The sequence below is a fragment of the Triturus cristatus genome, chromosome 3_1 (assembly GCF_964204655.1).
Source record: "Triturus cristatus chromosome 3_1, aTriCri1.1, whole genome shotgun sequence".
Classification (NCBI taxonomy): domain Eukaryota; kingdom Metazoa; phylum Chordata; class Amphibia; order Caudata; family Salamandridae; genus Triturus; species Triturus cristatus.
The window spans coordinates 520,698,744-520,712,422 of record NC_140583.1 but is presented as its reverse complement, the minus strand read 5'-3'; the positions used below and the strand labels follow the sequence as shown (position 1 = coordinate 520,712,422).

General features: G+C 46.8%; 1 protein-coding gene across 4 annotated transcripts in view; it reads left to right on the top strand.

Moving 5' to 3' along the window:
• POLG (DNA polymerase gamma, catalytic subunit) overlaps positions 1–13,679 on the top strand; it is an 862,381-nt gene that overhangs the window by 711,548 nt on the left and 137,154 nt on the right. For all 4 annotated transcript variants that reach the window (XM_085644442.1, XM_085644444.1, XM_085644443.1 and 1 more), the window contains one exon: positions 7,051–7,219. In XM_085644442.1, the coding sequence (XP_085500568.1) occupies positions 7,051–7,219 (169 nt within the window). The remainder of the gene's footprint in view (positions 1–7,050; positions 7,220–13,679) is intronic.

Sequence of the window (13,679 nt, the reverse complement as noted above, 5' to 3'; positions counted from 1 at the left end):
TCTGCGTTTAGATTATTTTAAGTGTCCAAATATAATTAAATCATTGTTATCCAGTATTAGGGGTGTCTTTCATAGATTCACATGCCTGAATCATTCCCCGTCGTCGAGACGGGAGCCTCCGGTACATAAAAAAGTAATGTCCTATAGACATACATAGAGAAAAATAGGCCTAAGGGCCTCTCCTTAGTAGCCTATCCTAGTCCTTATGTAAAAAGGACCAAACTCTTAGAGCCAGCCAATCAGCTGTCGCCTCCCTCTAGAACCTTCCTGGCAGGAGCCTCAGTCCCTCAGATTTTCTACCGCACGTTGTGCTAGGGAGTCTCCAGCCTGAGTTCTCCTCAGGATTTCCTTCAAACCAGATTGTTCACTTTTTAAGTGACTTATTTCTTCAAGGACTTGAACGCAGACCACTTCAGGCCACTTATTACTGCAGTGAGTGTTTATTTCTTCTAAAACTCCTGGCATGTCTGAATCCCAGAAGAAAGCCCTTTTCAGGGCCTGCTCTTCATGTGGGAAGAAGAGGCTACATGTGGACGACAAGCATGACCTCTGCCTATATTGCCTTTATCCTGACCACGTGCCCAAGGACTGTAAAATATGTAGGTCTTTCCCTCACAAGACCTTGAGGGACAGAGAGGGTCGTCTGCTTATCTGGCTGGACAGGCTTAAGGACAGGGAGAGTGTGGTATCCTCAGAGGGAAGCTTCTCCAGAACCTCTGAAGTCTCCCTGAAGAGGCCGAGAGTAACGTCTCCTGGCCCCTCAGACGCTCCTCCTATGAAGACACACAAGAAGTCTTCAGAGGCAAGATCTTCAAAATCTTCAGTGTCTGACAAGGACTCTCTGAGTTTTAAAAAGCCTACCATGTCGGCCAGCAAGATTGCGACACCTTCCTCAGCGCAAAAAAGGGCACCAGGTCATGTCTCCACAGCGACGACAACTGTGTCAACAACGACCGCGTCGTCAGTCTTCTCGTCGACGACGACCACCCCTTCATCGTCGTCAGCAGGTACACCTATCTCGTCTGTTATACTGCTAAAACCGTCGTCGACGACGAAGATTGTCCCGTCGACGACGACATTGTCGATGAGGAGCCCCCCGTCGACGGAAGAGTCGACGACGAAGACGTCGACGACGAGGGCGTCGACGACTAAGGCATCGACGACGAAGGCATCGACGACGAATATGTCGACGTCGAAGGCATCGACGACGAAGGCGTCGACGTCAAATGAATCGTTGACGAGCGCATCGTCGACGAAGACATCGTCGACGAGGAAAACATCGTCGACGGGGACACCATCGACGAAGGCCATGCCGTCGACGACGGTATCGTCGACGGGAACGTTGTCGTCGTCCATGGGTATTTCTGAGCCATGGAAGAAATCCGAACTAGTAGGAATGTCGTCTATGGCCCTACCACCGTTACCAACAGCACGGAAGACTGCAGGGGATCCTGTACATGGTTCTGGATCTGGCAAACTGACCAGAACACAGATTACACCGGAAACAACGTCTCCAAGTAAGGTGCAAACCAATTTGCCTATGGAGATTCTTCAGAGTGAGGAGTCGGAAGAAGAACTTTTTGATCAGGCTACTTCCCCTTCTGAACTGCACGTCAAATGTCAGAGCATGGACGAAGAACAGGAGGAGATGAGCGGCCAGGAACGCCCCGTACGGGAACAGGTTCGCACGGAGGTCACCCCGATGGTATGCCTTCCCCTGTCAATTGTTAATGACCTCAAATACCTTATCCGGGACTACAAGCAACGTTTCCCGGAATCGCCAGCACTGGACACAGGGGGCCCGGTGCCTACTACAAATCCACCAACGACAGCCCCAAAGCAAACACGACCAGCTACTCAGGTCTGCCACGAGAAACTGCCACCTCAGGTGATAGAGTCATCAGATGAGGAGGCTGAGGAGATGGAAGAGGGGGAGGTCCAGGAAGACCAGACGGACCAGGATGAGGAGGAGGAGTATGTGGCATCCTCCCCAGCTTCCCCACAACCGCGCCAAGCTGATTCACCGCCAGTGGATATCGGCGGTTTTCATAAGATAGTTGAACGAGCAGCGACGCGGTTTCATATGGTCATGGAATCGACGGAGACTGAATGCTTCTTGCATGACTTCAAGGAGCAGACGAAGAAGACGACTAAGTCAATCCCAATTATTGACTTTCTCTGGGACCAGGGAAAGAAGCTAATGCTGACGCCGGCCTCCGTACCTGCGGTTGTTCCACGCCTGGATAAAAAGTACAAGGCTCCATCCACGGCGCCGGCTTGCCTTATTGGACACCCGAAACCGGATTCGGTCGTGACCCAGGCGGCCCAGAAGAATTCTCGTAACCCTTCCTCTCCTCTGTCAGCCCCACCAGACAAGGAGGGCAGAAAGTTGGACACAATTGGCAAAAGGTTTTCGACCACTTCGGCAATGACCATCAAGGTGGCCAACTCCATAGCCCTGTTAGGGCGTTATAACCGCCAACTTTGGGAGGATATAACCCCATATTTAGCGGAGCTGCCAAGCGCAGTTCAGGAGTCAAGGCACTACTTTCTGAGGGCCAAACCTCGGCGGCCGAGATCATTGATTGTGCCATAGATGTGGCCATGACAGGTTTTCGTCAACTGGCTGGGGCTGCAGTCCTGCGTCGTCAGGGATGGCTGAAGGCAACATCGTTCAGGCAGGAAGTGCAGACGAAGGTGCTGGACATGCCCTTCGACGGACAACATCTTTTCGGAGATAAAATTGACGAGGCGCTCCAAACTATCAAGAAGGACACTGATACGGCTAGAGCGCTGGGAACCTTGCAGGCAAGGAATCAGTCCTTTCGGGGCACAAATCTAGAGGCCAGTCCTCCTACAGAGGATACTACCAGAATAGGTCCTCGTATTCCTTCCAGAATAAGACCCAGTACCAGCAGAAGCAGCAACAAGGTCGGCAGTCTTCTTATGGAAGATCTAACTTCAGGGGTAAGAACCAGAAGAGGGGCACCGGCGGACGCCAGTGACCAGTTACTCCAGCCAGTCCAGCTACTATCTCCCTCATCAAAGATTGGAGGAAAATTGACCCATTTCCTGGAAAATTGGCGCCTCATCACCACGGATCGATGGGTACTCCAACTACTAAGATTCGGCCATTCCCTAGAATTTACCACCATACCACCTGCAACCCCTCCCCGCAGGTTCCCACACAAACATCTGCGACTGCTACTCCGGGAAATATCGGAGATGTTGAAGAAAGGAGCGATCGAGCGGGTTCCATCGGCTCAGAGGGAGAAAGGATTCTACTCCCGCTTCTTTCTTATACGCAAGAAGGAAAAGAAGTGGAGGCCCATTCTAGATCTCAGGGCACTCAACTCTTTCCTGAAGAGTCAGTCGTTCAGGATGGTGACGCTCCAAGAAATACTAGGCATTCTAGAAAAAGGAGATTTCATGACATCCTTGGATCTTCAGGATGCATACTATCACATCCCGATACTCAGGGGGGCACAGAAAGTTTCTACGTTTCGAGGTGGCAGGACAGCACTACCAATTCAAGGTCCTGCCGTTTGGCCTCAAATCCGCTCTGCGGATTTTCACGAAGTGCCTTTCACCTGTGGCAGCTTTCCTGCGTCAAATGGGTCACCATGTCTTCCCCTACCTCGACGACTGGCTGGTAAAGGCACCGACAGCTGCAGGCGCAACCAAATCCTCCAACGCCTGTACCAATCTTTTCCAACATCTAGGATTGACTCTCAATCTTCAGAAATCCTATATGTCCCCAACAAGAAGCATCACCTTCCTCGGGGCGACCCTGAATACGGAATGCGCGAGGGCATTTCCTTCAGAAGAAAGAAAAAACAAGATAATATCTCTGGCCACGGCGGTGGCATCAAGGAAGTCCCTAAGGGTTCGCACCTTCAAATCACTCCTAGGAATGATGTCTTCTTGTATACTCCTCATCCCTCACTGCAGACTTCGGATGCGTCCATTGCAAGAAGCCCTCACGAACCAATGGACTCAGAGTACGGGTTCGTTCGAAGACATTGTGAGGATAACACCGCGAATATCCAAGAGCCTCGAATGGTGGAAGGATTACAGGAATCTGTCTATGGGACTGCCATTCCTGCTTCCAGCAGCGCCGCTGGTGATCACCACCGATGCATCTCTGGCGGGCTGGGGAGCTGTCCTTCAGGACCTCCGAGTAAGCGGCAAATGGTCAGATCAGGAGCAGCATCTCCATATCAATCTTCTGGAGTTGAGGGCTGTGTATCTAGCGCTACAAGCCTTTTTACCACGCATCCAGAACTCCCAGGTGCTCGTCAGAACGGAGAACACCACGACGATGCACTATCTCAACAAACAGGGAGGAACGCGTTCGCTCACTCTATCACGCGAATCGCAAAAGATCTGGAACTGGCTTGCTCTCCATGGGATCACTCTCAGAGCGGACTATGTCCCGGGCAAGGACAACACCATCGCAGACGCCCTAAGCAGACAGAAATCCCTCTCCCACGAATGGGAGCTCGACGAGAATACGCTAACGCACATATTCTCAGAATGGGGAGTCCCAGGAATCGACCTGTTTGCCACCAAGGAGAATGCCAAATGCCCAAACTACGCAAGCTGGCATCCCCAACCAAGGTCACTCGGAAATGCCTTTTCCATAGGCTGGTTCAGCGTATTTGCGTACGCTTTTCCGCCGTTCCCGATGATTTCCAGGGTCCTCAGAAAGATGAAGGCGGAGCCTTGTACCCTGATCCTAATTGCCCCGTTCTGGCCGAGGCAGCACTGGTTCTCGGACCTTCATCGCCTCTCCATCAGGACACCGATTCGTCTGAAACAGCACCCGAACCTGCTGACAATGTCCAACGGACAGGTGCAATTCCCGAACCTGCAATTGCTCAGGTTATCGGCCTGGCTCCTGAGCACAGAGAGTTCTGTCATTTAAACATCCCGCAGGACTGCAGGGACGTGCTGGCAAAAGCGAGGGCGGATAGTACCAACAAAACCTACTCTCTCAAATGGAAACGCTTCTGCGTATGGTGTTTAGAGAAAGGCCTGAAACCACTCCATATCACACCTGAACAGATATTGCCATATCTACTACACTTGGCACAGTCAGGTTTGGCGCATGCATCCATAAAGGTGCATCCGGCAGCCATTTCACGTTTTACCAGGACTTACAAAGGCCCGTCTCTCTGGTCCAGTAGGCTTATCAAACAGTTCCTCAAGGGACTATATAGGTCCTTCCCAAGGCCTAGACGGGTCCCACCGACGTGGCACCTCAACTTGGTCCTTAACCAACTCATGAAGCACCCTTTTGAGCCCATTCATCGAGCTTCCATCAAGTACATCTCATGGAAAACGGCTCTGCTGCTCGCTCTAACATCTGCCAGGAGAGTCAGCGAGCTACAAGCTCTCTCCATTCAGGAACCCTTCATGCAGTTCAAACAGGACAGGGTGGTGCTGAGGACAAATCCCAAGTTCATACTGAAAGTGCCTTCAGACTTTCACCTCAACGAGCCGGTGGTTCTACGTTCCTTCTTTGCAAACCCTACCACGGCAGCAGAAAAGACGCTCCACTCTCTGGACCTCAAAAGGTGTCTTAAGTTTTACATAGACAAAACAAAGAGCTTCAGGAAGTCATCACAGCTATTTGTGGCCTACAGTAGGCCAAGGTTGGGTATGCCTCTAACAAAACAGAGCATCTCACGGTGGATCTCCTCAGCGATAGCATTCTGCCATGACGGGGCCGGACGGCCTTTAAGAGACAGGGTGGAAGCGCACTCCACCAGAGCGATGTCCACATCAGCAGCGCTGTTCGCTGGAGTGCCGATTTTGGACATCTGTAGAGCGGCGACGTGGAAGTCACCGCACACCTTCTCCAGACACTACTGCCTGGATGCCGAACTTACGAAGGATGCGACAGTGGGCCAGGCGGTGCTTCGCCATCTATTCCAGTGAGGTGAGCCTTCCAACATCCCGCCATCCTGGTATGCACATCTTTTGCTGATTTACTGTTTTGACGTATGCCAATGTTTCAAACTGATATGATAATATGTGTATTATCTAAAATAACTATATGGCATGTTACATCAGAAATGTGCATAATGTATTGCTGACTACTCTGATTCAGGCATGTGAATCTATGAAAGACACCCCTAATACTGGATAAGAAACGCGTTACTTACCTGTAACAGCAGTTATCCAGTATTGGTGTCTTTCATAGATTCACATGCAACCCTCCCGCCTCCCCTGGAAGGACTCACGTCTCTCTCTAACTATATTACGCCTACCTAGCTTGGTGCGTACGAAAATCTGAGGGACTGAGGCTCCTGCCAGGAAGGTTCTAGAGGGAGGCGACAGCTGATTGGCTGGCTCTAAGAGTTTAGTCCTTTTTACATAAGGACTAGGATAGGCTACTAAGGGGAGGCCCTTAGGCCTATTTTTCTCTATGTATGTCTATAGGACATTACTTTTTTATGTACCGGAGGCTCCCGTCTCGACGACGGGGAATGATTCAGACATGTGAATCTATGAAAGACACCAATACTGGATAACTGCTGTTACAGGTAAGTAACGCGTTTCTTTTGTATCTTGTTGCCCACTAGTTCATGTTGCTGTCTGTGTTTCTTTTGATCTTTTTGCATTTCACGTTGTCCAGTTAATTTGATGACTATGTTAGGACATTGTATTATGCTTTCCAAAGTAATAATTGATTCATGGCAAGGCAGACTACCCACAGCTCCTGCACATTTTTGTGCAGACGCTTCTCTGATGTAGACCAAAGGCCACGCGCCATCATCTCACCCAGATGTTCTCCTCAGTTCAGCAAGGAGGTGTTCACCACCACTGGATCTTGTATTTTTAGAGGAGTGACTGGTTGACCCACCTTGAGAGGGGGTTGTCCTTCCACCAATGCAGGTCAGAGTGACATTCATGCTTCCACTGATCTCTAGAAAGCCTGCCAGAGCACTGCTGTTGGTTCTTAATCTCCCCCAGGCAATTAGAACATCAGAAAAAGAGAGCATGAAATTGTTGAAATAATCTTGGTACTTTTCTGTGCTGCAGGTCCAGAAGAGGACAGTGGAATGTGGTGAGCCACAGAGTGTGGGAAGGAGGGACGGAGTCCGAAATGTTTAACAAGCTGGAGAGCATTGCTTTGTCTCCTTCGCCCAAGACACCTGTGCTGGGGTGCTGCATCAGCAGAGCATTGGAGCCAGCAGCTGTGAAGGGTGAGGTAAGGACAGCAACACACTTACTTAGAGGACTCATTGATGCCTTTTTATTTCTGCTAAACTGTGAAGGTGATGTAAATGTGTGTACTAAATTCAGATTAAATTGTTTACTACTTTTAAATTGGCTTATGTATTGCAAGCCTATTCCTACTTTTTGAATATCTGCCACCTCTTTCTGTAGGACGCTATAGTAAATATAAGTGCACATTTCTCATTATGGAATACAACTTAACTGCCACTATGCCATCTTTCCTATTTTCCTTTTATCAGTGCCAAATGCTCTAACTCCATATCTTATTTCCTCTGTAATGGAGGATTACTGAATGTCAGGCTCAGGATTTTGCTGACCCTTACAAATGTTCCCAGTTAATTTCTTTGTATGGTTAGTACATTGGTGGCTGAATTAAAGCACAGTTTTTTGACTTTTGTCATTAATGCTGCCCAATCCTTGTCAGCTCACTATTGGGAATCCTAATGCTGAACAAGTTTTACCACCTCTATCTTTATTTTTATTAATGGAAGTTTCTACTTTTGCTTTCCATTAGAAAACTCTCCGCCCATTAGTTTTTATTACTGTGCTGTCTCCTGTTCCTTAATGAAGTGTGCAATGTAATTGATAGTAACAAATATTTTTATAGTTTTGTATTTCATAGATACACATAATGTGAATCGTTCCGTACTGTCAGGCTAGGGGCCTCCGGTAAAATATATTGTAGAAAGCTTACGTTTACTTTTTCACTTGCCATTTTTCTCTCTCTACCATAGCTGCAGTATCTCATAGGTCTAAACACTCTCTTGGCCTTGCAAAACTTGTTGCCTTAAGAAAAATCCCAGAAAAAAACCCAAATATAATGGTTATACAAAGTTACAAGGAGCATCTTCATCTGGAAACAAATCTGTGGCAAGTGTTTCACCTACTTCTATGACTAAAACACACAAAGCATAAGGATCTAGATGCTCCTTTACAAGGGAATAAAAGGCTGGAAGGTGCTGACTATGGTGCCTCCTCTTTGGCAACCCTACATGGCTTTCCACTTAAAGAGAGTTATCAAAGTACCCTGCATTCCTTCTTCAAGTGTTTTTCAAATTCTGCGTCCAACATGAAATTGTATTGCTTGTATTTTTCCCAATTCCTGTTTCAGGTGCATAACATAAAAATTCACAGCCTGGATATGATCAAAAGCCCTTCACATTTTATCTAGATCAGAACAAGAACCCTAAAATGTAGCTCCTAGGTAGATTTTAACACTACCTAAGGATGTAGGTTGATAGAAACACTTTTTTAGTCACTAGACCCTACGCGTTTTTCCATTCTGAAATATGTGACATCTGTAACACTTCCCAGAAAATTGAATCATTGAAGATGGGCATACCTGCTCCTTGTTGCAAAATCAGCTCAGAAGTTCCAGTCAACATCAAAATGATTTAAGTCTTTATCAGCAATAGTTCTGCTTTAATTAATAGCAGCCTTCTTCTGCCTCTTTATTTCCTGTGTTCTTCTGGTCTTTTAGAGTTTCAATAGGAAGGGCGATTTTGGGTTGGCTAATAACTTTAGCACCAGGGGATGGATGGATGGATGGATGTTTGTTGGGATCTCACACCTGAACACACGCCACAATTAAAAGAAAGAGACAGGGGTAATGTGAGATATATATGTATATATATATATATATCTCCCACATCCCACAAAACCCTCCTGAACCAGGAAGGAAGAGGCCACATGGGGAATCTCCTCTGGAAGCACTTTATTGGACCTTTTGCTGGGCATAATGTATTTCGGCTTTGAATAGCCTTCCTCAGATGCCGCAATTGTCCGGATGCTGTCACATCAACGTTTAAATTAGTCCCGTAGCATTCCAATTGGTGCAAGCACTGTTCACCCCGGGTCAAGTGATCACCCGACAGTAGTAGCCTGGTGCTGATTACAACTTCCAGAGTTCCCCTTGGGAAGATGTTGCGCGGGGAACCTATGTTGGAATATTCGTTGCAATGGACTGGTGCTGTGTGGGACTCGACGTGATGTGTCCGATAGAAGGGGTCCGGTCAAGTAAGTGTCCACAGGCCTTCCTCGAGTCCTCGCATACGTTCCAGCCCCAAGAGCAAGAGTCCGTCGGGCCGTGAGTATATATACATACATTCATACATACATACATACACACACATACACTTTCACTACTCGATGAAAGAAACGCTGCATTCCAGTCTCTGGTAAGATTTTGCCACTTATATTTATTAAAGCGTAGCAAACACCTACGCGTTTCAACTCCTCCGAGTCTTGCTCACGGTCAGTGAGTTCTTTTACTATGTTGCTATTTATACATATTACCCTTCCTGCTTGTTAAGATGTATTCTGCAGAATGTAGTTACAAATATACATGGTGACACAACAACTTCTAGATTTTTTTAAAAAAACTGATCATTTCAACACAAGCAAAATTGTGATGGCACTGTTTTTATCATTACTTTTATGTGACTAGTGATTGCTATTTCTCAGTTGTATTGAACATATATACATCACATATTGATTTGAGTGTATGTGTGGTATTTGGGCTGAGTGCCCCTACTGGACAGTTTTATCTGTCTCTAAAGGATTACTTTGATGAAGCTGTTGTCTTATAAAAAAACTTTGAAATAGTATAAGGTTTAGGGCCGGGTTAAAGCCACACATTTATGCAAAGAGAGGAAACACCCACGTGGCTAGCACTCCCAGGCAGATAGGATAAAGGGCCCTGCCAGGTAAGCGGAGATCAATGCACGCCCCCTTCAAAGCATTGATCCGACTCGTTTCGGGAAAAGCATCCCTTCATCATGGATCCCAGGAGACAAATGCGGCAAACAACTAAGGTTCCTTTTAGTCCACCTTTTATTTCAATTAAACAGGAAATTAGTCCATCTTTTAGTTTAATTAAACAGGAAGTATATATATATATATCTCCAAGATGCCTCTAATTCAAGGACGCCACTCCGCAGGCAGGTACGTTTCCACAAACATTTATTTAAGAAAGCTGCACATCATGTCCGATTACATCTTCTCCTCAACACGTTTCGGAGCCACAAGCTCCTTCCTCATGGGGTACAGTTCAACACGTGACGAAACACCACAACCAATCAATGACCAGTCTTTGCATGCGCTCTCCTGTGAGCTGCATGCTGGTAGTTGTGGTTTAATTTCTCCCCGTGGGAGGGGTCCGTTCACGTTGCCAACAATTTTGTTCCCGATTTGCAATATCCATTTAACAGCCCTGCAGTGGGCCCCAGGCATGATGCGCAGCTTCCGAAATCCAAGCCTGCTCTGCGCTGTTCCCGGCTGAAAGATAACAACCGAGCAGTCCTGTTACCATATTTCCAATAGGTGGTGCATCCTCCGCGGCTGAGGCCGCCACGTCATATATTCACCCAAGATGCCTCTAATTCAAGGACACCACTCCGCAGGCAGGTACGTTTTCACAAACTTTTATTTAAAGAATCTGTCCCAAGCATGGTACTCCCTGTAGTGTCTTGGGTACTGTTTGTCATGCTGCATACTAGCACGCATGTGTTCCAACACACGTTCCCTCACCTGTGCATAGTGCTAACAATATAGTAGAGATTGCATGGGCACTTCAAAACATAGACACAGTAGTCTGAGCTACAGGTGAGACCTTTAGAAATTTTGAATTCACGGTCAGTGCCTGGTATAGCTAAGTACACTACATGTTTGCTGGATTTACAGACCTCACAGTTATCACAGGTTCTAAACCAAACAGATCCGATTGGCTCTTGCCCACTTTCTGTTGTGGAAACCATATTCCTGCAAAGCATGTCCTTCAGGGACCTCCTAAAGGCGATCCCTGGATGGTCTGTCACATATTTACCTATTGTCTGATTAGTTTGAAGCGCATGCAAGTGTTTATGCAGCACCTTTCTAACATTTTGGCCTGCTTACTGTTAATGGTGATAAATCTTATCGGTTCTGTTTCAGCAGGGGTTTTCCTCCTAACCATCAATAGTGATTCTCTCTTTACATTGTCCACTTTTGTAGACACTGCTTGGAGAACTCTAGGATTGTAGCTGTGTGAGCGAAAATGCTCAATCATAGTTAGTTTCTCTTTCTCAAACGCTACATTGTTACTGCCCCTAATAATTTCCCTATAGGAGATGCTGTTAATCCAATTTTTTGGAGTGATTGCTCGCAGAATGAAGCACACTTTTGCAAGCCGTCTTTTTGCGAAATAGTTTCATTTGTATATATGAGTGAACAGTCTTGATTTCCAGATCAAGAATGTTGGAAGGTGCGTTATTAGTAGTGGTAAGTAGACACCCGCCACAGGCAATAAGGCCACCAACCCAGTCTAGGGTCTGCTATAGGTCTTAAATAATTCCAATGCTCAAACCTTGGTAGCGTGGCTGTGAGTAGGCAGACTTAACTTAGAAGGCAGGTATGTAAAGCATTTAAAAACACAAATTCAGTAAATAAGTAATACACAACCCACAATAAAAAATCCCACATCAATTTATAAAAATAGGAAATATTTTTATCTTTAAAATAACACCAAAACGACAAATATCCAGTGTTGAGAACTGGATATATGAATTGTTAAAGAATAAACACTTTCTAGTACTTAGTCACCGTATGAAGCTTTTTTCCAAAGCTGCCTAAACTTCTCCAAGCTTCTGGAACTTCTTCCTGGAATTCCTCTTGAGGATCCAAAGGGTCCAAAACACAATCCAAGGGTCTGGAAGCTTCAAGATGGTCCTTGAAAGTTTAGGACCACAATTCCCACAAAGCACATGGCAAAAACCCTTACAAGTCCACTGGATGCTCTTCAGGCAGGGGACTCTTGTTGGAGTTGATGCAGTGAACTCTGTTATCCTGTAGCTTCCAGGGAGTTCTCTCTTAAATCTGTTTGAAGCAAAATACATCCACAGGGCTGTAGTTCCAAATTGTGCAGCAGGCACAGCCAGTCAGAATGCAGGGCTTGGTGGTGCAAACCAACTGTGTAGCATGACAGTTCTTCTTCTCTTAGTTTCAAACAGCAGATCTAAGAGGCTCTGCACCTCTCACATATTCATTCAATGTTCTCTGGGGTCAAGCAGGAGAGCACTTCTGTCCAATGAGGTGCAAGGCAACACCCCAGAGCATAACCACTTCCTCCAAAGTGTGGCATAATCTTCTCCCAGAAAGCACTATTCCTTCCCACAAATCTCAGCAGAGCTACATAAACAAACTTTCAGTATGGCTCATTTGCACAGCTCTCCACCCCTAACATCTGCAGATTCCTTCCTTAAGCATCCTATCTGGCTGGGCCAGAGGCGATAGGAGTAGGTAGACCTATCATTCCCTGCCTGTCCTATTCCTCCTTTGAAGCTTCATGCTTTACGACCCCTCATCCCTGCTCCAGCATTCCTGTGTAGCAGAGCTCTTTCTAGTAGATAGCCTCTTCCCTGGTGAGCCACTTGTCACTTTATCAAAGCAGCCTGCCTAATCCTGTTAACTCTGACCAATGAGGTAAGACTGCAGTAAGGCTGGAATTTTGACTTACAGACAAGAAAGTCTTATAACTTCTTTTCTATATATTTAGGATAAAGTCAATAATGGCATATTGTTGGATTTAGAAGAAGTAGATTCTTTATTGTATATTATTAAACAATGCAAAATTAGTATAATTATAGTGCTTTTCCAGTTCAAAAATAGCATTAAAGAACAAGTTACTTACCTTCGGTAACGATGTATCTGTAAGAAACATTAGTTAGTTAGATTCCTCACCTTAGAATATCCCCAGGCGTCAGACTGGATCCGGAAGATTTTTCGTCAGCAATACCCCTTGCGCGTCGCTAGGCGTCGTCTGCGGCTCCGCGTCCGTCGTCGGCGTCGTGCGACGGAATGACGTCGTCGGAGTACTTAGACGCCGCCCTCGCGCGCTGACGTCAGTTCTTGTACATAGCTTTCCGCGCCAGGAACGCAGAGCCATGCAAAGACCGACACTGGTGCCAAAAATAAAATCTAGGGGCCTGAAAAGGATAACCTTAACCCTAGATGTCAGTTCGCAGAACGGGGAGGATGGGTGGGTCGGTGAGGAATCTAACTAACTAATGTTTCTTACAGATACATCGTTACCGAAGGTAAGTAACTTGTTCATCTGAAAGAAACACGTTAGTTAGATTCCTCACCTTAGAATAGATACCCAAGCAATACCATCCCCGGTGGTGGGTCTGCGAACCAAGATCACACCAGAAAGTCCTGGAGGACAGAACGGCCAAAGAAGCCATCCCTCCGGACTTGGCTGTCAAGGCAATAATGCCTGGCAAACGTGTGTAGCGAAGCCCACGTCGCCGCCTGACAGATGTCCTGCAAAGGGACACCCCGTCCCAAAGCAGTAGTAGCCGCTGTGGCCCGAGTGGAGGGGGCGCGCAGCCCAACAGGAGGGTCCTTTTTTGCCAAGGGGTAACAAATTTTGATGCACAAAACGACCCACCGAGAGA